Here is a 24111-nt window from a genome sequence, read left to right as displayed (position 1 = left end):
GAACTCCCACTCAAACTCCCCTCTTCACAGCTCTGTTTGCTGGCTCCTGTGCTGCTGCACAGGCCTTGAAGTTCTGAGTCTTGAAGTCCCTAAATGCGCTCTGCACCCCAATGTCAATGCATCCTTGACTAGAGACATCGAGAGCTGGGACCTGGAGAAGACTACTCCCATGCCGATTGAGGGTTGAGCCACCACAGAAGGGCTTGATAACCCGAGGGGGAAGCAAAACTATATTGTCCATTTTGTCTCTGTTGGGATGGTATATTGATGCCAGTCAAGCCTGGAAAGGTCTGAGCCGTAGTCTCCCATGCTGAACCGTGTCTGTGCATGTGGTCATGTGACCAAGCAACTTCAAGCCGCTCCGCACCATCATGGTAAGAAAGCGCTTGAAGACCTCTATGATGGAGCAAATGGTCTGGAAGCAATACTCCGGCAGGAATGCCTTTGTATGAGTGGCATCTAAGAGAGCTCCTATAAACTCTATCCCTCTCTGGGTGGGGGAATAGGGTTGACTTGGGGACATTCTCTAGTAGACCCAATCTGCCAAACATCGACCATATTAGAGTCACACAAGTCTCTACCTGTGCCCTAGAGTGGTCCCTGACAAGCCAGTCATCTAGATACAGGAACACCTGCACCTGTTTCCTCAGGAAAGTGACGATGACCGCCATGCACTTGGTAAACACTCAGGGGGCCACTGACAGGCTAAAGGGAAGTACTGTAATGGTAATGGGTGTGGTTTACCACGAATCTGAGGAATCTTCTGTGGGATGGCATTATTGATATATGAAAGTATGCGTCCTTCAAGCCGAGGATGGCATACCAGTCCCCTGGATCCAAGGAGGGAATGACAGAGGCCAAAAAATACCTTGCAAAATTTCAGTTTCTTCATGAATCTGTTGAGGTTTTTGCAGGTTGAGAATGGGTCTGAGACCTCCTTTGGCCTTTGGGATTAAGAAATATCTGGAGTGGAACCCCATTCCCCATAACTCCTGAGGAACCTCCTCTACTGCTCCTACTCTTAGGAGCACTTGCCCCTCTTGTATAAGAAGTTGCTTGTGAGAGGCATCCCTGAAGAAGGACAGAGACGGGGATGAGAGGGAGGGGAGGAACAGAATTGGAGAGAATATCCCAGTTCTACTGTGCGCAGCACTCAATGGTCTGATGTTATCTGGGCCCACGAATGACAGATATGGGAGACTGTTCAAAAAGCATAGGTAAGGATCTGGGATCTAGTCTAGTGTGTTGCCCTCAGGTGCACCCTCAAAATGGTTGCTTGGAGCTGGAGGACTGCCTTGCCGAATGACTGCCTTAGTTGGGTGGGGGATGAGGTGTCCTACACCTGTTATTCCTGTCCACTTCCTAGAGTAGTCCTGCCTAGGTGGCATAGGGTAAAACTGCGGGGGAGGTTGGGCCTTAAAGTGCTTTCTCTGAGTAGCTGGTGTATGAAGGTCCAAGGACTTCAGTGTTGCCCTTGAATCTTTTAGGTTGTGGAGTCTGGAGTCTGTCTGCTCCAAAAATAACCCCAAGCCTTCAAAAGGCAAGTCCTGTATTGTTTGTTGGGCCTCTGGAGGGAGGCCTGATACCTGTAGCTATAAAATCCTCCTCATGGCAATTGTTCGAGTGGCAGAGTCTGCCGCGTCCAGGGTGGCTTGTAGTGAGGTCCTCGCCACTGCCTTGTCTGCCTCCATGACTGCTGCGAACTTGGATCTGGAATCGGCTGGGAGTAGCTCCTTGAACTTTAATATGGTGTCCCATGAGTTGAAGTTATAGAGGTCACTCGCTGGTTTGCGATCTGAAGCTGGAGCTCCCTCCCCATCCCGATGCAGTAGACCTTTCTGCCGAAGAGTCCAAGTTCTTTGAGTCGTTGGACGTAAGTGATGGGGCTTGCTGCCCCTGCCTCTCTTTCTCGTTTGCAGCTGCTACCACCAGCGACCCCTACTGCAAAGTATTTTCATTCTATCCCCTTAGCTGTAGAGTTTTGGTAGTGGCCTGAATGGTCTTTATGGGAGGTAATGCCACTTCTGAGGGACTTTCCAATGCTAAAATGTCCACCGTGGGTTCCACGAGCTCCATCACCTTTTCTGCTTGGAGCTCTAGGTTCTGAGCCACACTCTGTAACAGCTCCTGGTGGGCCCTGTTGTCCATGGGGGGTGGAGCAGTTGAAGTTCCTGCCACTGCCTCATCGGGGGATGACAATGATGACACTCTGAGCAATGCCAGCCCTCCTGACCCTCAGGATTGTGGGGTTCTCCCTGGGTGGAGATCTCATGCTCAGGGCCGGGGTCATCTCTGCTGCCAATCCCTGTGTAGCCCTTTGTGCCTGCTTCAGTGCCACGTGGTGATAAGTGATCTTCGGGGCAATGGACTGCGGGCCTCTAGGAGAGGACCCCTGAGCTTGGTGGTATGTCCACTGAGTCGAAAAGGGCCATTGTGTGGACACCTGCCACTGTGCTGGCTAATTGTCCATGAGGAGCTTATCCCGCCTCTTGTCTGTATCGGTGCTGCTTCGACCAGTGCTGTCTATGCTGGGAGACATATGACTCTGCCTCTGATTCCGATGATCGCAACTCCAAACGTGGAGACCACGATGTTGCCTGAAAGCGTCGTCGTGGAGAAGGCGACTGATGCCACATCATGGCCAGTTTTGCCTCTAGATGGTACTGCTCTTTGCTGTGGTGTTGGATGTCTTATACTCGGTGCTCTCTCTGGCTTGGCAGGGGACTGCTGTGCCATCACAGCTATCAGGTCTCTGGCCCACTCAAACATGCCTGGGGTGGAAAGGAGATCTAATTCTTCCACCTGGCTCTCCCTTACGGGGGAGTCCACTGGCACTGGACTCAATGTACCCCTTTGTGGGCCCGGAGTCAACGGTGCTGCCTTTTAAGGGGTGGGTGCCGGGTGCCTTCCAGGATGCACATTATTAGCGCTGTCTCTCCCCATTGTTCTCCCCATGGGCTAGTGCCCTCTGTCAGTTTTCTTATGCATCTTGTGCAGCACTGATGAGTAGGAGTGGTGCTGACTGACTTCAGCGCCGGTCAAAGGTGTTGCCGAGTATCTCTAGGTGCAGAGTCCTTCCTTGGCATCGCAGGCTCCCTAATTGAAGCAGGTGCACACTGCACCAAGCTGCTTAGGTGCTGGTGATGAAGAGCTGCCTCCATGAGACGTTTCAGCCTGACCTTCCTTTCTTTCTTGGTCCTAGGATCTCTTGCAAATCCTACAGTGATCTGTCTGGTTGGATTCACACAGGCGCTTCAAGCCTTTGCATAGGCTTATGGCAAGTCCTACATGGTTTGAATCCTTGGGATTTCTGGGTAGGGGGAAAAACTTAATGAGGGGTGGAACCCACCCAAACAGAAGCTTAACTAAAACCTAGCAACTAAATCTAATCTCTGTATAGGTTCAACAATCAAAACCACTAGGGAAAACACTTGGTGAAGCAAGAGAAAAGATATAGAGCTCCAACGACCATCAGGGCGGTAAGAAGGAACTAAAGAGGTGGCATATCAATAGGGCCCTATATATGGCACCATAGAGGCATGACTCCAGGGGGCGCCTGCACCGACCCACCAGTTAGGCTGGGGAAAAACCTTCTTATGACTGTGCACGCAGTGTGCACATACCTACTTGGAATGGACATGAGCAAGCACTTGATGGAGAATCATCACTGTATGGTGAATTTTACTGCAATACCAGGAGATATAACAAGTTTTCCCCACACTATATCAAGCTCTTATTTTTCTGGGGTGTGGTGGTGGAAGGAGGGGAAATAACTATAAGCAATTCAGAAGAAGGAAAAAATACTGTCATCTCTAAGAGGAAACTAAGCCTGCATTTCTCTGAATTATTATTCTGCCTATAGTTTATCTCCCAATACTTTGTGTTAGCTGTTAACCTGTATTCTTTCTTGCTTTTAGAAAGTAAACAAAGATATAATGGTGCTGAAACTAAAAGAAATAGTAGGGTCATTTGGTGATGCATTTTTCCTCTATAATCAGAGTTATAGACAGGCTGGAATTTAACCAGACAAGTAGTCACCTTTGTTCCATTCGGATATGCATCTGCTATTATAGAGGCAATCTAGTTCCATCTGCACTACAGAAAGTAAACCCCTCACACTGCTAAACACTGGATTAATTAGGTTGTCTACCAATTATGAGGGCATTGAGACTTCACGGAAGTTATGGGGGAGAATAAACCTTTATTTGTATCTACTACAGTTATGGTGAAAGGCTTAAAAAATGCTGATGCAAATGATCAGGAGGAGACTGTGATTTCTGCTACCAGTGCCCTATCCTCTATTCTTCAACATTTGTAGGAGCTCAGTGAACAGCACGATTGGAATAAAGGGAGAAGGTGTTTAGAAGCCACCACACTGTTGTGCTGCTCCTTCCAAGTCCACTTCCAGAACAAGAGCTGTGGCTTGCTTGTGCTGACAGTTAATAATAGCAGCAGTGCATATAAAATGACATAGTGCATCATTCAGAAAAGTGCACGACTATCCCAGGGCTAATTAAAGTCTTTATCCGGCCCCAAATTGTCTTCATGACTGATTCATGGAAAGTACATGAGCATTCTGGCCTATGCAGATGCTTCTTGCAATTTCAGTGGGAAACTTCACCTTTACGAGTGGCCACATAAAGGTGTTTTCACCCTTATATGATCACCAAGGTCACCAATTTGGGATTGAGGTCTTCCCAGGCTGACTGATTTCATTCAGTCAGGGATGAAATTTTAATGTCACATAGCTCAGAAATTAAACTAAGCATGAAAGAAGATGAGAAGGATTCTATACCTCCAGATTCACACAATAACTTCTATAGTCTTGGGGATCCCGTAAGGCTAACTTTGTGGCAAAGGTTTCTTTCCTCCTTAGTATCACTGTGAAGTGGGTCATCTTGTCTCTAGAACAGGTCAGCCTGCTGCAAAGATTGATTGGATAGAATCCTAAGAGTTGTAAAAATGTGTCCTGCAAGACTAGAATCCCACTGGCCCAAACCTGTGAGGTTAGAACATCTTAGTTATTTCCTCCCTATTAAAGTTCTCACAGAAAATAAAGATATATGGAGACATGAGTGAAAAATACATGTGTAAATGTTTCACACAACACCATTTCCTAGCTATTACCTGCTAGTCTCTCTCTAGTGCATTATACCATATAATGATACACTGGCTTTGCCAGACTTTTTTACATAGAATATAGCAATATTATTTCCCACAGGACTTGTATGCAAGGGGAAATAGCCTGGAATAGATACTCCACAATAACTCCTCATGTAAACCCTCTCATTCTGCACTAAGAATGCCATTGTGGAATTTAACTCAATCCATTTTTGTGCCAACTGAGAGCACGGAGAGTTACTGAGGAATAGCAATTATATTTTAAAGTCATATATTAGCTTATTTCACAATAGATAAGCCATCAATGTAGCATTTCTTTCTCAAAATGCAACACAATTTGCCAAAGCTTGATCAATCATGGAAATAGGTCTCTTTGTGAAGTGAACTTGTTGTACAGTTACAGTGCACGATAACGATAATGGTGTGACAGATTTCAGTTAATGCTTCTGACCTATTGCTATAACCTGGATATCTAGTAGGCAGCAAGAATGCAGCAAAAAATGAAAAAAAAAAAATCAAACAAGCAAGCAAAAACTCCACACCTAAGCTATATTCATCTTGTTCTAGTTAGGTTTTATTGGTTTGTTAGCTATTTTGGATTTTTACAAAAAGTAACTTAAAATAACAGTGAGATTGAAAAATCAAGCATTCAGAAGTTAGAAATTGCCAGAATTAAGTTTGCCTGTGCAACCTGAATGTGGCTTTCTTGTGTGTATGCATTAGGCTAAAGGGTGGGATTTTCAAAAGCACCTAAGTGAATTAACTGCACAAGTCCAATTGCAAGCATGTGGCAAATAAGGCGTGGGGCCACTCACCAAACGAGGATAAAAAGAAATACTGAATAGCTAACCATTCAGCAAGCACTGTCAAATCTGGGCACTGACTGAGACTGGAAGGTTTTGCGAAAAAAACAGTATGCGATCATTTAACTGACTCATAACATATAGGATACAAAAGAGAGCAGAATTAAGGTTGTAAAAAAGGCTACAGGTAGGGTTTGTTCTGAAATCAGATCCTGTTCTGAAATAGGATTTCCTAAATGACAGTGGTGGCTGGATCAGCACCAAGATCAGGTGGTGGGATATTGTCACCTTTGTACCCTCTTCTCCCTCCAGCTGTGTCAGCCACTGCCTGGGGTCAGCTGAAGACCTGGTCCAATTGTTATGAATTATCTGTTTTATCACACTGCCTAGGAACCCTAGTCATGGGCTAGGACCTCATTATGCTATGGGTTGTACAAACACAGAACAAGACAACTGTCCCTGATAGAAAAAACTTTTATTTTTTCTTTATATCACATCCAACTTAGAATATTAAAAACTGAAGAATTTAACATCTATAATAAGTTATCACTTATAGGTGGGAAATACCTTAGCATTCAGGACCTCTTGGGACTTACAGATTTAGCCAGAAAACCATCCTTTCTCCATTTAAGTTAGAATGAGAGGTTTGAATTCTTTTCCTGAATGCTATAAGCCTCCTGTCTGACTGCAAGCAAGTCAATTACCTCTCTGTAAAATGGTAGTGCTGCATAGAGTCATCAGTGTATGTATATATATGCATTCCTTCACTCAATGAGGTTTCTGCTGACTGCACTTTTATTGCTTAACTAAGTTTGGACCAGGATGAGAGCAAACTGGCTTAGAATGAAAGCCAAGAACTGTTGGTCAATTCAGATGACACTTCCAAAAGCATGCCAGCACCTGTGACTGGGGATGTAGTGCAGCTGTTTTCACCACTTTAAGGCTGTAATACATTTTTTCCTCCTTCTGGGTAAGCAGATAGGAGTGACTTGTACTTCCTTGGTCATCTGCCATGCTTCCACACAGATGTACACCTCACCAAAGTATTCCATTCCTTTATCTCTATGCTGCATTACTTTTACTTAAGGCAGTCCTTGAGAAACCTCAAAAAGCTCCAGCAAACGCAAAACTCAGTGGCCCAGCTTGTAAAGGGGAGGGTTGATTGTACTGTTAAGAAATGTGCTCTCTGTGTGGTACAATATACATTCATCCATTTTCATTCAGCCTCAGGTACAATTCAGGGTGTTAATGACTATTTTTAAAATCTTTCATTGTCTGGAACCTAGTTGTTTAAGAGCTTTCTTTTGTACTATTGCAATGGCCAAGGGTCATTGGGGCATCTCAGCTGTCAGTGCCTAGAACTCAGCTTTCTGAGATCAGCATTTGTACAATCTCAGCTTAAGGAATTTGGAATTTACTGGTCATCAGACCCTAAATTTGCTGAGCATCAGATGAGGTTTTCATATTCTCCTGTATAGAATCTATTTAAAGATAAATAACAATTTAGATCATTGGAGAAATATAAATACATTCAGAAGTACATTTTATGTTAAATTATACCAGCCAATTTTGATATTTTGAATTAAACACTGTTAAGTTTATTTCCCCAAAATTAAATTCATGTGGATCTTTTACTAATCATCAAGTTAATCATTGACCAAAACCACACATTTATAGATAATTAACTTTATTTCTGAATAACTGACAGTCTACTGCCCTAATCCTGCAACCCAATCCACTCAAGTGGACCCTTAAGCCTGGGGAGAGTCTTACTAGAGCCAATGGGGCTGTCAAATAACGGACACAATTGCAGAATTGGGGCGTAGGCCATTATCCTTTCTAGGCACTTGACATTTGGTTTAGTCTGGTGTAAGGATTTCATTACCCACATAAATGCAAATCAAGTCTTTATGGATGTAACTCTTCCACTGGCTTCAGTACAAGTTGCTCAGAGAAGAGGTACAGAATCAGACTAGTTTACATATATAAATATGTAACATCAGTAATCTCATTAATACTGAACACCATATTTCTTCTTCAGCTCTTCAACAGAATTATCCTCCAATCCTGACTGGTTCATGTGATTGAACAATACATGTGCAGCTGTAAGAGGGGATAAAAATTAACATGACTTTCCATTTTTAGATTTTCAGACACACTATTTTTAAATTTGTGGTTTTAAGGTTACAGACAATCTGTTATAGAACATAAATATGTCTTATCTTAAAACTGTCAACACATTTAGTATGACATTTAGTTTCTATAGAAGGAAATCTCAATAGTAATTAGTTAAAACTCAATATTTTGTCTATGAGAAACAGAGAACAAAACAAACCAAAAATCCACAAATGGTAAAAGCCACCATTTTTGTTTTGGTACTTTATATAGAAAGTAGGAGGTCAAAAAACATAATTCCCAACAGGTGAATATTCCTGATGACAAAAACAGATAACAGACAAGACATAAGCTATCTTGTCTTTATGCCATTAAAAACAGAAGGTAAAAAGTTTGTGCCAGATGTCAGACAAAACTGAAATAAAAATAAAGTTGTTTATTCAAATGTATAAGCTATTATGAAGAAAAATATAGTGAAAGTAAGTAGAAACTAATAATTTCAAAACACGAATATGTCTTTTATAAGGAAACTTTGTTCAAAAGGCTCAGATTTGTTTTTTATTATAATGTAAGAGTGGTAGCTGTAGAGAAGTTCAACTATATACAGTAATTTCCTAATACATTTTTTTTAAATGTCCATTTCAGCAATAGTGTTATAGAACACCAAACAGCTTACGTGAACAAAGTTGGTGGTCTCAGTCCAGGTCTGAAGTAGACAAACATTAAATGATAAACACACACCTCAATGGACTGTATGAAAGAAGGATCAAGGTACAAAGAATAAAAATCCTGTGATCTGAGGTGGTCCTTCAGGAACAATGTTGATGCATACTGGCAAAGCAATCTAGAGAAGCTTGCACTGTCTCTGTTTAAATGTGTTCTGTGGCTAAACAGAAGATGTCAATCTCTAGGATTGAGAAACTTAGCACTTCCATGAACACTAATTAAAAATAAAATCAACTGAAAAAATAGATGTCAGAAAACAATTACACCGTATGACTAATGCTCAAAAGAAGATAAGAGACACTCAACAGAATCTGATTTATGTAGCAAGTGTGAAAACAACCAATATTAAAAAATTAAATTTTCTAAAAAGGAGTATTAGGGCAAGATTTTCAAGGTGGGTTACAGCCCTTTGCACCACTCAAGTGGTGCAGAGGGATCATAATGTAGCTGCAAATGCCCTGTAGAGATGTCCTTCAAGTACAGGAACTCTATTTGAATGTATGCACAGGCCCTGAACCTTACATTCCACAGCAGAACCTATAGGGACTAAACAGGTGGGGAACAGAGGTGTGTCAGGGGCAGGGAGGAGCTGCACTATGGCAATTATCCATTGGCAGGGTATATTAATGACTCTCGTCCAATGGCACAAGTTAGAGCTGCCAAGAAGCATCTCTAAGTTGGATCAGAGCTGGGGCCAGCCATGCAATTCAGGGAGCTGTTTCAGCCCACCAACCTTCTCTCCTGTGCTGTGCAGCTTTCTGTGCCAAGACAGAATCAAGCCTTTAGTGTCTTGATATTACAGTGAAGGGTAAAATTCAAAGATGGAAGCACTCAGTATGGCAATTGGTACCTGAGTTTGACTCTACAATATTTTGAAGATTTTCTTTCCAAATCTGATTTAGTGAGAATCAGTTATGACTTCATGCATATTTGTACTATATTGTGCTCAATTACAGCTGCAGTTATTGGGGTTTGTACACAACATTACTACTACTGAATACTGAAAAAGGTAGTTATAACCAGCATGTCTTTTCTGGCTGTTAATTTGAGTTTTAAGGAGCTCTTAAAAACTGAAAGTCTTTGAGCAGCACAATTAAAAAGCTGATTTGATCAAGCATTCATACGTAGTTTAAAAGCAACAAAATGGAATTTCAAGTCATCTGGAATAAATCATTTACATTTCAAAGACATTCAAAATGTTTTTCTAAAAGATGCTCCAGGAATTATTTTGAGTAAGTTCTATGGCCTGATAGATCACAATGGTCCCTTCAGGGCTTAGAATCTATGAAGAATTATTTGTTTCCTGCAGGGTCCTTCAAGCCTCGCAGAGCGCCTCAAGGATTTGTCTCCATTTCTTCCTTTATTTTCCCCACTTACAATAGCTCTAAATAAAACTAATCTCCTAGCCAAGAAGGATATGGTTTTCTGGAACTTGTTAGCTCCACAACTGCATAGGCAAGAACGGTCACTATGAAGTGGTGGAACTTTCCCTTCTCTTAGAGTGGCTGTGTTCACTGCTTTTAGATTGATTCACAAAGCTCCCCCTCCAACCTCTCAAAAAAGGAATCAAACTGGACAGCTTTTCAGGAGCATGTAGTTAAAACAGCCTCTGAAGTAAATATATAAGATTTCAGGTTCTATTTGCATTATTGGTTATAAACTGAATTGATACTGAAGTTCACTGTATCTGGTTGAAATGAGACCTATGCCATGATCCAAATTTGGAAAAAAAAATGATTCAGCATTACTTTGTACTTACTTTTTTTCTCCAAGTCTGACATAAACATGACTGCCATATCAAATCTTTTTAATTCAGATAGCCTCTGGAGAATTTCAAGGATGAGCGATGGCTTCTCTTTCCTAAAAATAACTACATCTGATTAGAAAGAACCCATAGCTACAAGCAGGATTATAGACTTCAGGAAATTCTAACTACAGGAACAGATGAACTCGCAAACAAAGAGTCTGTATGCAAATATTTTTAGTACAAAAGAGCAAGGGTAAAAAAATACAGAAAAAAGGAGGAAAGTTGACAAGGTGTAAACATTAAATCAAGCACTAGTTATTGCAATATATACATCAAATGATATTTTTCTATGTTTCAGTACCCAAAAGGTTGGTGCCTGTGGTGTGTTTCTTATTGAACCTTTCCACAACCACAGCACCTTTCTGAGTTATTATTCTTGGCTCATGGTAATGAAGAGAAAAATCAAATTCCTTCAGTTTCCAACTGAAAATGGAAGCAACAGATAATGCCACTTAAAATATCATCTATGGCTTTCCTAACGAAAAATGGTTACTAATCTTTTGTAACTGTTGTTCTTTGAATTGCTCATGTCCATTCCATGCTAGGTGTGTGCGTGCACCACATGCACCAGTGCTGGTGATTTTTTCTTCAGTGGTATCCGCTGGGTCAACTCTAGCACGCTGTGGAACCATACATTTATACTCCGGTATGAGGGGCATTGGCTGGCCCTGCACCCTCTCAGTTCCTTCTTGGTCATTAACTCCAACAGAGGGGTAGGAGGGTGGGTCATGGAATGGACACAAGCAACACATCTTGAAGAACTCCAGTTGCGAAAGGTAGTAAATGTTTCTTCTTCAAGTGCTTGCTCATGTTCATTCCATGCTAGGTGTCTCACAAGCAGTACCCAAGGAGATGGGCTTGGAGTCCATGGACATGCTGTCTGCAACACTGCTTTTCTGAAACTGGCATCATCGCGGGCCTGTTTGGAGATGGCATAGTGGTAAGTGAAGATATGCACTGATGACCAGGTTGTGGCTCTGCAGATATCCTGGATTGTGACCTGTGCAAGGAATGCTGCTGACAGTGCCTGAGTTGTTGTGGAGTGAATGGTTAAGATGGGCTGACTCAGGTAGCCCTCTCATCATTGCTACGAAGAGTTGCGTGAATTTACGGTAGGGTTCAGTTCTCTCAGTATAAAAGGTGAGGGCATGCCTAACATCCAATGAGTGAAGCCGTCATTCTGCAGAGTTCTTGTAAGGTTTCAGGAAGAATACTGGAAGGAAAATGACCTGGTTATGGAATTTTGACATCACCTTTGGCAGGAAGATCAGGTGTGGGTGAAACGCTTCCGTTTGGGAAGGTAGGTAGCCCTGGTGGAGGGCTTTCTACCACCCAGCAAGATCTGCCCAATCTATTCCAAGCAGGCCTGTTCTTCAGGGTTCAGCCATGCAGCATCCATGCAGTTAGGAGCAGGGCGACAAGGGTGAAGCAACCGGCTGTGAATTTGTGAAACCAGGTCCGGATGGAGTGGGAGCGAGAGTGGAGTTGCCCACTGGAAGATCCAGGAGTGTACCAAACCAATGCTGGCATGGCCACGCTGGGTCTATCAGAATAACTCTTGCTTTGTTCTGTTTGACTTTTAGGAGGACCTTCTGAACCAAGGGGAAAGGTATAAAGTAGCTGGTCTGTCCACAAGAGCAGGAAGGCATTGGAGAGGGATCCTGGGCTTTGCCCTCACAACGAACAAAACCGATGGCATTTCCTGTTCTGCGGGTAGCAAACAAATCTGGCTCCCACCTTTGGGGGATGAATCTGGTTACCTCTAGGTGAGAAGGATATGCTGAGGTGATCTGCCAGAACATTCTGGGCTTCCGAGAGATGTGAGGCCTTGAGAGGAATGGTTTGTTCTGTGCAGAAGTCCCACAGATGGATGGCCTCCTGACACCAGGCTGAAGATCGAGCCCCTTCCTGCTTGTTGATGTAAAACAGGGCCACAGTATTGTCTGTCAGGACTTGCATCACCTTTCTTGAGATCTGGGGAAGGAACACTTGGCATGCTAAGTGTATTGCCCTAGCTCCTTGATGTTTATGCTCAGGGAGAGTTCTTCTTGGGACAGAGACCCTAAATCTTGAGATTGTTAAAGTGGGCTCCCCATCGGAGGTCTTACACATCCGAGATTAAGGCTACCGATGGTTATGGGGCAACAAAGGGCACACTCATCATTATTAATCTTTGATCTTTCCACCAGTACAGAGAGGTGAGGACCAGGGGAGGGACCATGAGTACTGAGTCCAAATGGTATCTGCTCAGGGAGCACACCAATGCTAGCCACATCTGGAGGAGTCTGAGGTGCAGCCTTGTGTACTGAACTACAAAGTACATGATGCCATATGCCCCTGCAGCTTGAGGCAAACCCAAGCTGTCGTGACTGGGTGGACTATGATCTTGGATATCAGGTCTGACATGGTCTGAAATTGGGCCTCCAGCAGGAAGGCTCTGGCTTGAATCGAGTTGAGCACTGCCCCAATACATTTTATTCTCTGGACCAGGACCAGAGTTGACTTCTGCTCAGTGCTCTGAAGGTGGCTCAGACCGTGCTGATGCTGTTCTGTACTTGAGCCTGTGACTGACCTTTGATCAGCCAGTCATCGAGGTACGGGTAAACCTGTACACCTCATCACTTGAAGAAGGTTGCTACAACTGCCATACACTTGGTAAAAAGCAGGGAGGCTGCCAGTAGGACCGAAGAGAAGGGCAATGAATTGGTAGTGACATTGATCCACTATAAACCTGAGAAATCTTCTGCGGCCATGAAAGACAGAAATGTGAAAATATGCGCCCTTTAAGTTGAAGGCGGCATACCAGTCTCCTGGATTCGGGGAGGGAATGATGGAGGCCATGCAGAACCTCAGTTTCTTGAGATATCTGTTGAGGCGACGCAGGTCCAGAATGGGCCGCGATTAGGAAATAATGGGAGTAAAACCCCTTCCCTCTTGAGTCTTGAGGAGCTTCCTCCCCAGGCCCCATATGTAGGAGGGATTGTACCTCCTGGATGAGGAGTTGCTTGTGAGAAGGGTCCCTGAAGAGGGACGGGAATGGAGGGAGGGGTGAATAAAAACTGAAGGGTATATCAGACTGTCGCTGTACCCAGGATCCAATGATCTGATGCTATGAATGACCATGCTGAGCTGAAGAGTGACAGATGGTCCAAAAATAATAGGGGGGTGGATCTGAAACAGTGACTGTTACAGCTCTCTTGGGCACACCTTCAATCTGCTTGAGTCCACCAGAGTAACTCAGAGATCCAGACTGGGAGGCTGGGGTGGACAGGAGTGGCTGGCACCACTTATAACCTCTTCCTCTTCTTTTGTAGGGCTCTTGTCTTCGAGGCACTGAGAACCGAGGAGGCTGCTGGGGCTGAAATTCCTGGAAAGTCTCTGGGACCGAGGACACCATCAGACTGCTGGCACCACAGTGGCTTTCTGGTGTCGGCAGAGAGTCCTGCACTGGACTCAATGCCCTGGGTGGAGTTGACGGTGCCGACATGGGTCTGGTAGCCCAGCTCAGGTCTCGCTGCGATGCCTTCACCCCCTTGTCTTTCTTCTGCACCGGCGGGTGCCCTCTCTTGGTGCGCTGCTTCTTGAGCTTCTTCCTTGGCACCAGACACCCTTGGCACCCTTGCCGGGGGACCACTTTGCACTGATGCTGAAGTACTTGGCACCAAGGCGGAGTGACTTAGCTGTGAGACTGGTCTGAAGGCAGCCTCCATGAGGATAGCCTTTAGCCTGAATTCTTGGTTCTTTTTAGTGTGGGGTCTGAAGTCCCGACAGACTTTGCACTTGTCCTTCACGTGAATTTCACCCAAACACTTTAAACAGTTAGAGTGTGGGCCGCTCATGGGCATAGGTTTGCTACAGGAGACATAAGGCTTGAAGCCTGGGGATTGGGGCATGCCCAGCGCCTGGGGTGAAAAGTCCCTCGAGGATAGGAACTAACTATATACACTAACGCTTCTTTGCAAACTATATACCCTAAACTCAAACTACGAAAGAAGATAAGAGTCCAAAAACCATTGGGAAGAAGCCTTGCAGAACAAGAAGGGTCATTCCAGCAACCATCACGGGCGGTAAGAAAGAACTGAGAGAATGCGGGGCTGGCGGGCCCACTTATACTGGTGCATAAGTGCACGGCTCCAATGGATACCATGGAGGAAAAAATCTCCAGCAACAGCGAACGCACATCTAGCATGAAATGGACAAGAGCAAGCACTAGAAGCACATGCTCACATAAACTATGTCAAGTAAACTGCCTTAGTAGTAAAAAATCCTCTTGATTTGCCACTTTAGATCTCTACAGGTCATGAGCTTTTGATTAGTGTATGCAAATGCAGAGAGTTTCAGGAGGAAAATAAGGAGAGTTATTTTAATAGGAAACTGGCAATCTGATTCTGAGGAGGTGCATAGTGATCAGAATGCATGACTACTGTCATTTTGAGCAATATGGAAAAATCTCAATTTTTCTTTTTTGGACAATGATAGCACATGACCACCTGCCTTCCTCCTTCACTACCAATGACCACAAATTATCTTTTTTCTTTATACCTCACATTTCCCTCCTTTTAAAACTGATTTTAACTTTCTGCTCTCATCAAATTCACTCTCTGTCATGCATGTAGGTAAACACTGGATGAAGGACATGCCTCTTCAGGTGTGGTGATTAACCCTCATAGTTTGTTGTTGTTTGGACAACACTTTTGCTAGGCCTATTCCTGGCCTCTTTAATTTACATTTGCTATGCTGCATAATAAAAAAATCCCATATTTTTAGAGCTCAAATTAATTCAGAGTGGCACATTGTTCATAATGAGCAGAATTAATTTTTTAAGCTCAAGCAGTGCAGCACTGAAATATGTCAGAAATAATTGCAATGTGCTTTTTATTTTTTTAGTATTAAGACTTCCATTCCCATACACATGCTTGCTACTACCAAGTGTTCTGTTATAATTAAAAGGGGGGAAAATTCAAGACACGGAAGTCCTCACAATGAGGATAGCATAAAATAATGGAATTGTTTACATTTCTTAGTTGTTTGCTCTTCTTTGAACAACATTTTGTTGTTTTAAAAATGAATTCTATGCTTATGGAATGTGCTAGCTGTCCAATAGAAACAAGTCACTTCAGATAGGCCACCAAGTAGATAGTGGCCACTACTGACACAATCTTAATTTAAACCAATGGTTTAAGGCAAAAGGCTTTTTATATCATTACCAATTCTTCCCCTAGCTAGTCCTTCTGAAATAGTTTTCAGTACAGAAGAGTTATTTCTTGAGGAACACTTGTTATTTAAACTATTTAGATAACTACATCTTAATAAGCCAGTGTTATATACTAAAGACAATTTGTTCTTTACACCAAACAGAAAAAGCCTCTGTTGGCAGCAAGCAATATAAAACTCTAGGATAATTAATGAGGAAATGAACTTACTCAATGTAAAAGTCTTGCAGAATTTTCAAAATCTGGTTAAATACATCTGGATCTAAGGATTTTTGGAACAGCTTAGGGTAATGTGAAGGCTCTATTTGCTTTGGAAGGAAAAAAAACACTGTTATTTACAGGCATGGAATATAATTCAATTGTGAAAATTGAAAACCAATAATTTTAAGCTCTTCTAGAAGGGTCCATTCCCTTCTACATATTTGTATGGTGCTTACCAACATCACAGGCACTCCTGGAAATAATAAAAAAGCTATAAGACTAGGTTTGGGTCTATTATGCATATAGCTTTCTAAGCTCTGTTGAAAAGATAGCTGCAGTTACAAGAAAATTTATTTTTCTTCTTAGAGCTACTCATTTTATTTTATTTAACTGCACTTTTTTGCAAGATGCACATGATCATTAAATGTTTTTTAAAAAGGTAAAATTAACCCTCAGTAACAGGTAGGGAGGGGGGAATTAAAATTACTTTTTTCCTCCAAAAATATTTAATTAAAATATACATAAAGCACCTCAAACCACTTTAATGTATCTATACAACCTATACAGGGATAAGAATGCTGATAGTCTTCAATGCTACAGCTCCAATTTCGTAAATATACATGTGAGTAACTGGAGTTCAATGTGGATACCCAGATGTGTGTTTACAGAATTTGAGTAAGTTAGAAGGTAGGGATAAAAAAAAAGTGGGCATTAATCATAGACTTATAATGTAAATATGAAATAAAACAAGATCAAGCATAGAATGAAAATTATTTTCACATGGAGTCAAAACTACTTGGTATCATGGATAAGAGGTTTAAATTAAAATAAAAACAATGCACAAGTGGCAGTATCAAGTCATTCTAGACCCTAACTGCCCAATCCACCAACACAAAAGGGGACAATTGCAGTCACATACCACTTCTCTTACCTTTAGGTATATATACATCTTATCTGGGCAGCCTTTCAATTTTCTGAAATCAGATTCAAGCTGGAATGAATTTGCAGGGATTGCAGGGACATCAGATGTAGATGCAGGAAGTAATGTTTTATTTTCTTTTTCTAGATGATTTTTCAGACAGGAAGACTGAGTTGTAGCTGATGACATTTCTTTCATATTGGTAGAAAGTCTAAAAAATATTGGTTTAATTATACATGTTAAAATAAAAATTCTGGCCATTTCATATAGGAGTCTTTTTTGCAGCTGCTGGGTGCCGATCTCTTGCGAATCTGAGCATTAATAAACATCCTCACTTTCATGGTTTTGGTAACATTTTGTATAAAAAGAAATTATTTTCTTCAGACAAAAATATTTTTAAGCTTTGAAATGAAAGCAAACATAAAACCTACTTAATGAAAGCAAACATAAAACCTACTTGGAACTAATTAAATGTTTGTTAAAACATGATTCTACTGGTCCATGTAATTGATTTAGCAGTTCTGTAAAAAAAAAATGTATATGCTACATTTTTACTATATTTCCAGAAATAATTCTGTTTTTAGAGCACAAATGAACTTCGACCATTCCATATAGATCAGTATTACAGAAATCCTTTCCCCCCGCAGCTGCAAGATTAAGAAAATAAGTTTTCTTTGCAATTTCATAATGCAAAACAATAAGCATGTCAAATGTAAAAACATTTTCAACACTGATTACAATGCAGCCATTTGTTCTCCTATAATTTATTTGTCATTTCAATCAGTTTATTTTTAGAGGTTAGAACATGGTTGTAAAAATGTACTTTTGCCCTAAACACGGCAAACTGAATCCATTCAGCTGTTATGGAGAGGAAAAAAAGGAATACATTTTTCCAGACAGTCTCCAAAGTAAGTAAAAATACATAAAAAGGTGAGGAATATCATATTAATATTCTCTGATGGTTCAAAGGGACTGGGAAACTAGTTAAACAGCCAACCAAGGATTCCCAACACCTCAATGTTGGAAGCTATCTGGCACACACCCAGTTCAGGAGTCATCCCAAGAATGATTCCAGTCAATATAACAACCCTATCACAGGCTGGCTGGCTCTTCAAGGGGAGCTGGGCTTTGTCTAGTGTGTGACAGCTCAGCTACCCTTTCCCTCCAACTGAATCTGATCAGCTAGGGAGCAGATGGTCCTGTTTAATTATTAGTCCCAGCTGGAAAGGTGTTATGGGATAACCTCAACGGGTTTCAAAAGCTTGGTTGAAGGAAGTGGGCTGTCTCCTCTAGAAGGCTCTGGAGAAGGGTCACTCCCAGGCAGACAGCCTGGTGGACTGAGGGTTGCAGGAAGAAGACTGACTCCTGTAACTAACCTTGGAAGCAGGGAGGCTCCCAGGGAGGAAAACGCCTTGAGAGTCAGAGGTCTATGCTGAGTGGGAAAGAACTGAGAACTTGGGCCAAGAAGGGTGAAGAACCTTTCTGTTTATGTTGCACTTGGGACTACTGTTTAAGTTTGTTACGAGTACCTTGCTGGGTGGGACAGACAGAGACTACTAGCTGGGAGAAAACTGACACAGGGTGAATAGTGCCACGTTGGGCCACAATGGGGTGCTCTGAAATCTGACCCTGCCACAGGCTCTTACCAGTCAACAGAACTTAGAGCAGGCCTGAAGCTCCTGGCTGCCTCCACAATTTGAGAAGTGGTGAAAAAAATGCTTTAATACCATCGTTGTTGCTTCCCCTTCCCTGATGTGCAGAGCAGAGCTCTAACACTTTTGGGAATTTTAGGGCAAGATTTTCAGCTGACCCTCTATAACTGAGTAAGATGTAGTGCATAGGAAATGTAGCATATTTTATACATCAAGATTACACAACTTCCATCAAATATTTGGAATACCTGAGCAAAACAATCTAAGCTAAAAACAACTTGTCCACCTGCACCTAAAAGGCTCAAATTTGTTTAAAAAAAGAAAAGTCTCTCTCTCTCTCTCTCTGTCACACACACACACACACACACACACACACACACACACACACACACAGTTTCTTTGAACCTGTGTTTCTAAAGTAAACCTTCAAACAAGGTGTGTACAGCTACAGGACTACTTAACAAAAACAATACAGTAGTTATGTTTTCAAATTTTAATTACCACTACATTTAAGCAAGGTTTTTTAGTGCAATATTCAACGCATATAATAATTTGAGGATGAGGATTACATACCCAGCCATGTTTGCTTATCAAATCTGAGAATACCAAAGTTTATTTATACTCACTGAAAAGCTGGTGTATCACTGATTTCTTCTATTTTCAATTGTTTTGCTCTTGGAGTATCAGCTGTAGTTAAGAGGTCATCTTGATTTGGATTCTTTATTGTTTCTACGCTTGTAGAATTACTCCCATTAGTGACTTGAGTAGTAGTGGTAGGCAAATCAATATTCTGCATCTCATCACCAACATCTTCAATGAATATTCTTCTCAAAGGTTTCTAAATAGAACAAAACACCTCAGGTTAGTCGGATACTCTTTACTTTATTCTTTGTAAAGATTACAAATAAAAGACTATTGTTTACAATGGAGCTAGAACCCCAGAGCCACCATGCTAGAGTGCGTGCTGGTGTCCAGTGCAAATATTTTACAATAAAAATATACAGTGCGTTTACATATTTATAACTACTTGTGGCTGCAAAACTCTTTATAAAATTAAAAATATTCCTCTCATTTGACCTTCTTTTCCCTGCTACCATTTTACTTTATTCATCTATCTCAGGGGGCATCCTCACCTCAAAGTCTCCCCATTTTTGGCTTCTGTTTTCCCAATTAAAAAAAATGTCATACTTCTTCTGAGAGGCATTTTTTATCTTCCAATTTAGAATCTATCATACATGATCAGTCCATTAGTCAATCAAATCTTGTATCCTGACTTCAAAAGCAAGATGTAGCAATGTGATATTTGACTAGACTTATTTTGCATGAATAACTACACAAATGGGTCTGTGGTCGCCCAATTTAAAATCAAGCCACACTGACTAAATTACATCCCGAGCCAGTGAATTCCATAGCTTGCCTACACATTGTGACTTTTATTTGTTCCAGTTTTGCTAATAAATTACTTTGATCTCTAACACCTCATATTGCAGTCCCTTCATATGACTTGAGGGTCTTTTTTACCAGCCACCCAAATCAAGGCTGAATTCCAGCTATTGAATGTAACTTTTTGGGAGCAGAGTGTGTTGTGCATATTTGTGCATACAATTATTAGCAATGTGACTCAAGTTAAAACTGCCCCATTAATCCATTATAGGGAAGTACAGAAGAATGCAAGAGATTCTGGGGCAGATTCTGTGTCATGCCTAAAATCTGCTTAGCACAGCAAAGATGCCATCATGGAGCCACTTCTGACTTCCCAGTTCTCAACTCTACCCCAGCTCCACCTTAGGTTAGAACAGCGTGGGTTGCTCTAACAACTATGCTAGCTTGCAACAATCTCCAAAGAACAGTCCTCCAGATAGCCAAAGTGCAGTCCATTATGGACACAAGCCATCTTGCCCTGTGTCAGGAGAGGTGTGGGGCCTCTGCTGTGGAGATACAGAAAGTTTCTGTTCTTTTTGTACTGCTAGAGCAGTGAAAAAGGAGCAGAGTAGGACAGTAAATTTGTATTTGTCTAACCTTAATGGAACCATGAAGGACAAATTAATTTATATTTAGTATCTCCAGTTAGTGTAGTTTTTAAGCTGAAAATTACCACATCAATAATGCTACAGCTGCAATAATCAAGTGTAATTTAAAATTAAAGAAAATATAATCTATTACATTTGTATAAATACAATACCAATTAATTGGATGCAATTAATCCAACACTTATTTTTCGAAGTTAAAGTAAAAGATATTCTTTTCTGCCTAACTTTAGTCTGTTATTCATTTGGTTTATAGCACAATTAATGGAGTCAAGAAATAAACCGGTTTGGAAGTTATTAAATTAAGAAAAAAATTATTTGTTAAACATTAGTGTGCTCTGCATTGTATAAAACACAGTAAATGCTTACTCCCCCCAGGGAATTTACCTTGCAAATGTATGAAAGAGCAAAGAATTAAAATGTGTGAACTGTGCAGGTCTAATGTGTGTAGAAATCTGTACCTGCAAACTGTATTTATTATCTTAGTATATTTTAAAATAAGGCATTTGTAATTCTTACACCAAAAGCCTTCATGCCAAATATCAGTTTTCATTTGCAACACAACAGGTAAGAAAGGAGCTAAATGTTGAACTCCACTATTTCTCCAAACCCCTTTATATTTTCAAAATATTCTCTCCCTGCTTACTTACAGTTGATCTGAGATGTAAGGGTTTATCAATGGGCTGCACCAGGTTTTGTATTTCTGTTTCTTCTGTTGATGGTTCAGGACATTCCTGATAAGTCCACAGCCCTTTCTCAACTAATTCCTTAAAGATAATTTTTCAGATAATTAAAATGTTAAGACTGGTTATGAAACTCATTGCATTTATATATATATATATATATATAATCTAAGCACAGAACTATTCCATTAACAAATTACAATAAAATAGTCAAAAACATACATACGTTCTGTATTTTGGTTAGTTCATTTATTGCTTGTTTATTGCCAGGTTCCAGCTTCAAAACAGTTTCAAAATCTAAGTGAATAAAAACCATGAAAAAATATGTATACATTTCAACGTTGAAGTATTTCTGGCCTTTTTTTTTTTTTTTAATTTAAAGTATCTGTCTTTCCTAAAGGTAACTTTCTCTAAAATTAGTTCACAAACAAACTAAAAATATAAAAATTAACTCCATTTAAATTAGAAAAAATACAACTAAACTATGTCCTAGTAGCTAATAATTCGTAATAAAGATTTTTTTTATAATTAGGTGAGAAAAAGACAATTTAAGTTAAAATAAGATTTATTATGTAACCAGTTACATCTCTATATTTAAGATTGATTGGAATGTTGCACTGAATCTGGAACTAGAAATGCACATTTATGATACCCAAAGAGCCATAACTCTGTCCTGTTGTGATACCATGAGGTGTCAGGGTTGATAAAAAAAACCAGTGCGACTTTAAAAAAAAATTTTTTTTTTTACTTAAACTGGAACTACAAACACCAAGATGTTTTAATCATAATTATGTGATTGTTGTATGGTTACAGTACAGGGAGTTAAGGTTGTTTAGGTGCCTTAATTGTGCATTTTCATATCTTTAACATGTTTGGATTTCTTTTAAATTTAACCTTAACTCTGACTTTCCTAGTTTTATCATGTTTGTTTCATGTTTCACTGCAATCTATGGTGGAATAAAATTATCTGTTCAAATGAATGAAGGGTGTAAGGAGACATAAATATTCAATTTGGTTTGCCAAGGCAAAGAATAAGAGATTTGATAATCATGGTACAGTACCAAAAGTGGTTTACCTAGAAGTCTTGCCCCAATATACTGGAAATGCCAATAGATTGGTTTGTTTATTAGGTGTTTAAAGAATAAGGACAAAATAAATCTACATATGGTACCTAACCCATCACAAACATTTACTTGCATTCAAAGTCTCACCTTGCATAGCTTCAATTAGCTTTCCTAGTGCTGCTCTTGCAGTCCCCCTTCTGGCAAAAGCTTTAGAATAGGAAACATCTAGTAGTAGGGCTTGTGTGCAGTCTTCTTCTGCCTCTTCATATCTTAGCAGAAAAGAAGTTTTAAAAGATTATTATACTAATCATGCAATGAAAACCGTTTTCAATATTAAAATAAATAGTTCTCCAAGGTGTAAACATTTGGACCAAAGGCTTACTATCTGGAGGCCTAAAATTAAGTCCTTAAATCCACATTTAACACAAACAGAAGTAACCTAATTTTCAGAAGTGTTGAGCATCCCCAGGTCACGCTTAAGTCAATGGGAGGCTCAGGAGCTCAGCACACCTTTGAAAGTCAGGCCTCTTTTATTAGGTGAATTAAATATCAATTTAAGAGTTTAACTTTAGGCACTTAGGTTTGAAAATTTTAGCCTTAGTTTTTATGTTACATCTAGTGACAGATCACAGATCTAAATTCCCAGCTTTTGTCAAAGAGTCTTTCATCCTTTCTGAAACTGCTGGCAAATTTATTTTTTGTCACACACAAACAGCATTGAGACAGGTACTTTGAAAAGGCAAGAATAGTTGCACAGAACTTTAAAGAGTAAGAAAAATAGGGCTGGTCAAATTGTGAGCAAATGATTCAAATTTCATTGTCGTTTCAATCTAACCCTATTTTGCTCTTTTTCAAAATGTTTTCATTAAAAATTAATCACAAGATGACACATGCATATATTAAAGGAGACACTGAACAAGTTTTCAGTATAAAATATATTCATTCTAAGAAGAGTGTAGAATGCATGGTAGTAACTGTTTGAATTTAAATGAAACTCTGATGTATCATTTTTTGTTCCCATTTACAAAGAATAGAGAAGCACACACAACACCACTTACTTTTGAATCTTGAGATAGGCCATAGCTCTGTTAGCTGGCAGAAGTGCATTGGCGCCATCTGCTGCTATACCACGTGTATAGCATTCTATTGCTGCTTCATATTTTCCCTCTTTGAAATATCCATTACCCTGCATAAATCGATGGAAAAATTGTACATTAAGGAAGTTCTGACATACATTAGATATACCAGTGAACATTTAAAAAACACTAACAAGGTGAATCACATTAATGCACTTTAAAATTTGCTAGAAATGAGAAATACTTTACTACATTAAAGCAGATATATTTTAGTAGCCTGATGTCTACTTAGTTTTCGTATTTAGAGAGAACACACTGGAAAAAATAGACATGTATTAATTTTTTAACCTTACCACTACTCATATAATTCTTTATAATATTAATTTCTCATAACAGACCAGATAAGCAATGCCAGGTGATATATATTAAGATTGTGATAAAAAGACCAAATGCCAACTTTTGATTAAATTTATTACTAACTCTGTAAGAGAAGTAAATTGATGCAGATTCATTTGGAAAATATGACAACAAAAATACTGATGAAAAATAAGTGATGTAGTGAAACTATACCATTATAAGTTCCAGAGGGGTAGCCGTGTTAGTCTGTATACAGCAAAAACAACGAGAGTCCTGTAGCACTTTAAAGACTAACAAATTTAATTTCTGCAGGCATAAGCGTTCGTGGGCTGTAACCCACTTCATCA

General features: G+C 40.4%; 1 protein-coding gene across 5 annotated transcripts in view; it reads right to left on the bottom strand.

The window, feature by feature from the left end:
* Positions 1-6382: 6382 nt before the first annotated feature.
* RPAP3 (RNA polymerase II associated protein 3) overlaps positions 6383-24111 on the bottom strand; it is a 37494-nt gene continuing 19765 nt past the window's right edge. For all 5 annotated transcript variants that reach the window (XM_067564142.1, XM_067564143.1, XM_067564141.1 and 2 more), the window contains 9 exons: positions 23390-23517; positions 22479-22600; positions 21494-21564; positions 21235-21351; positions 19184-19395; positions 16918-17116; positions 15996-16093; positions 10525-10625; positions 6383-8027 (listed from right to left, as the gene is read on the bottom strand). In XM_067564142.1, coding sequence (XP_067420243.1) covers positions 7936-8027; positions 10525-10625; positions 15996-16093; positions 16918-17116; positions 19184-19395; positions 21235-21351; positions 21494-21564; positions 22479-22600; positions 23390-23517 — 1140 coding nt within the window. In that variant the 3' untranslated portion in view covers positions 6383-7935. The remainder of the gene's footprint in view (positions 8028-10524; positions 10626-15995; positions 16094-16917; positions 17117-19183; positions 19396-21234; positions 21352-21493; positions 21565-22478; positions 22601-23389; positions 23518-24111) is intronic.

The sequence above is a fragment of the Emydura macquarii genome, unplaced genomic scaffold, assembly GCF_026122565.2.
Source record: "Emydura macquarii macquarii isolate MOO-44397 ecotype Brisbane River unplaced genomic scaffold, CSIRO-AGI_Emac_v2 contig_2636, whole genome shotgun sequence".
Classification (NCBI taxonomy): Eukaryota; Metazoa; Chordata; order Testudines; family Chelidae; genus Emydura; species Emydura macquarii.
Note: the sequence above shows the minus strand (reverse complement) of the source record. Positions and strands in the feature narration are given on the sequence as shown.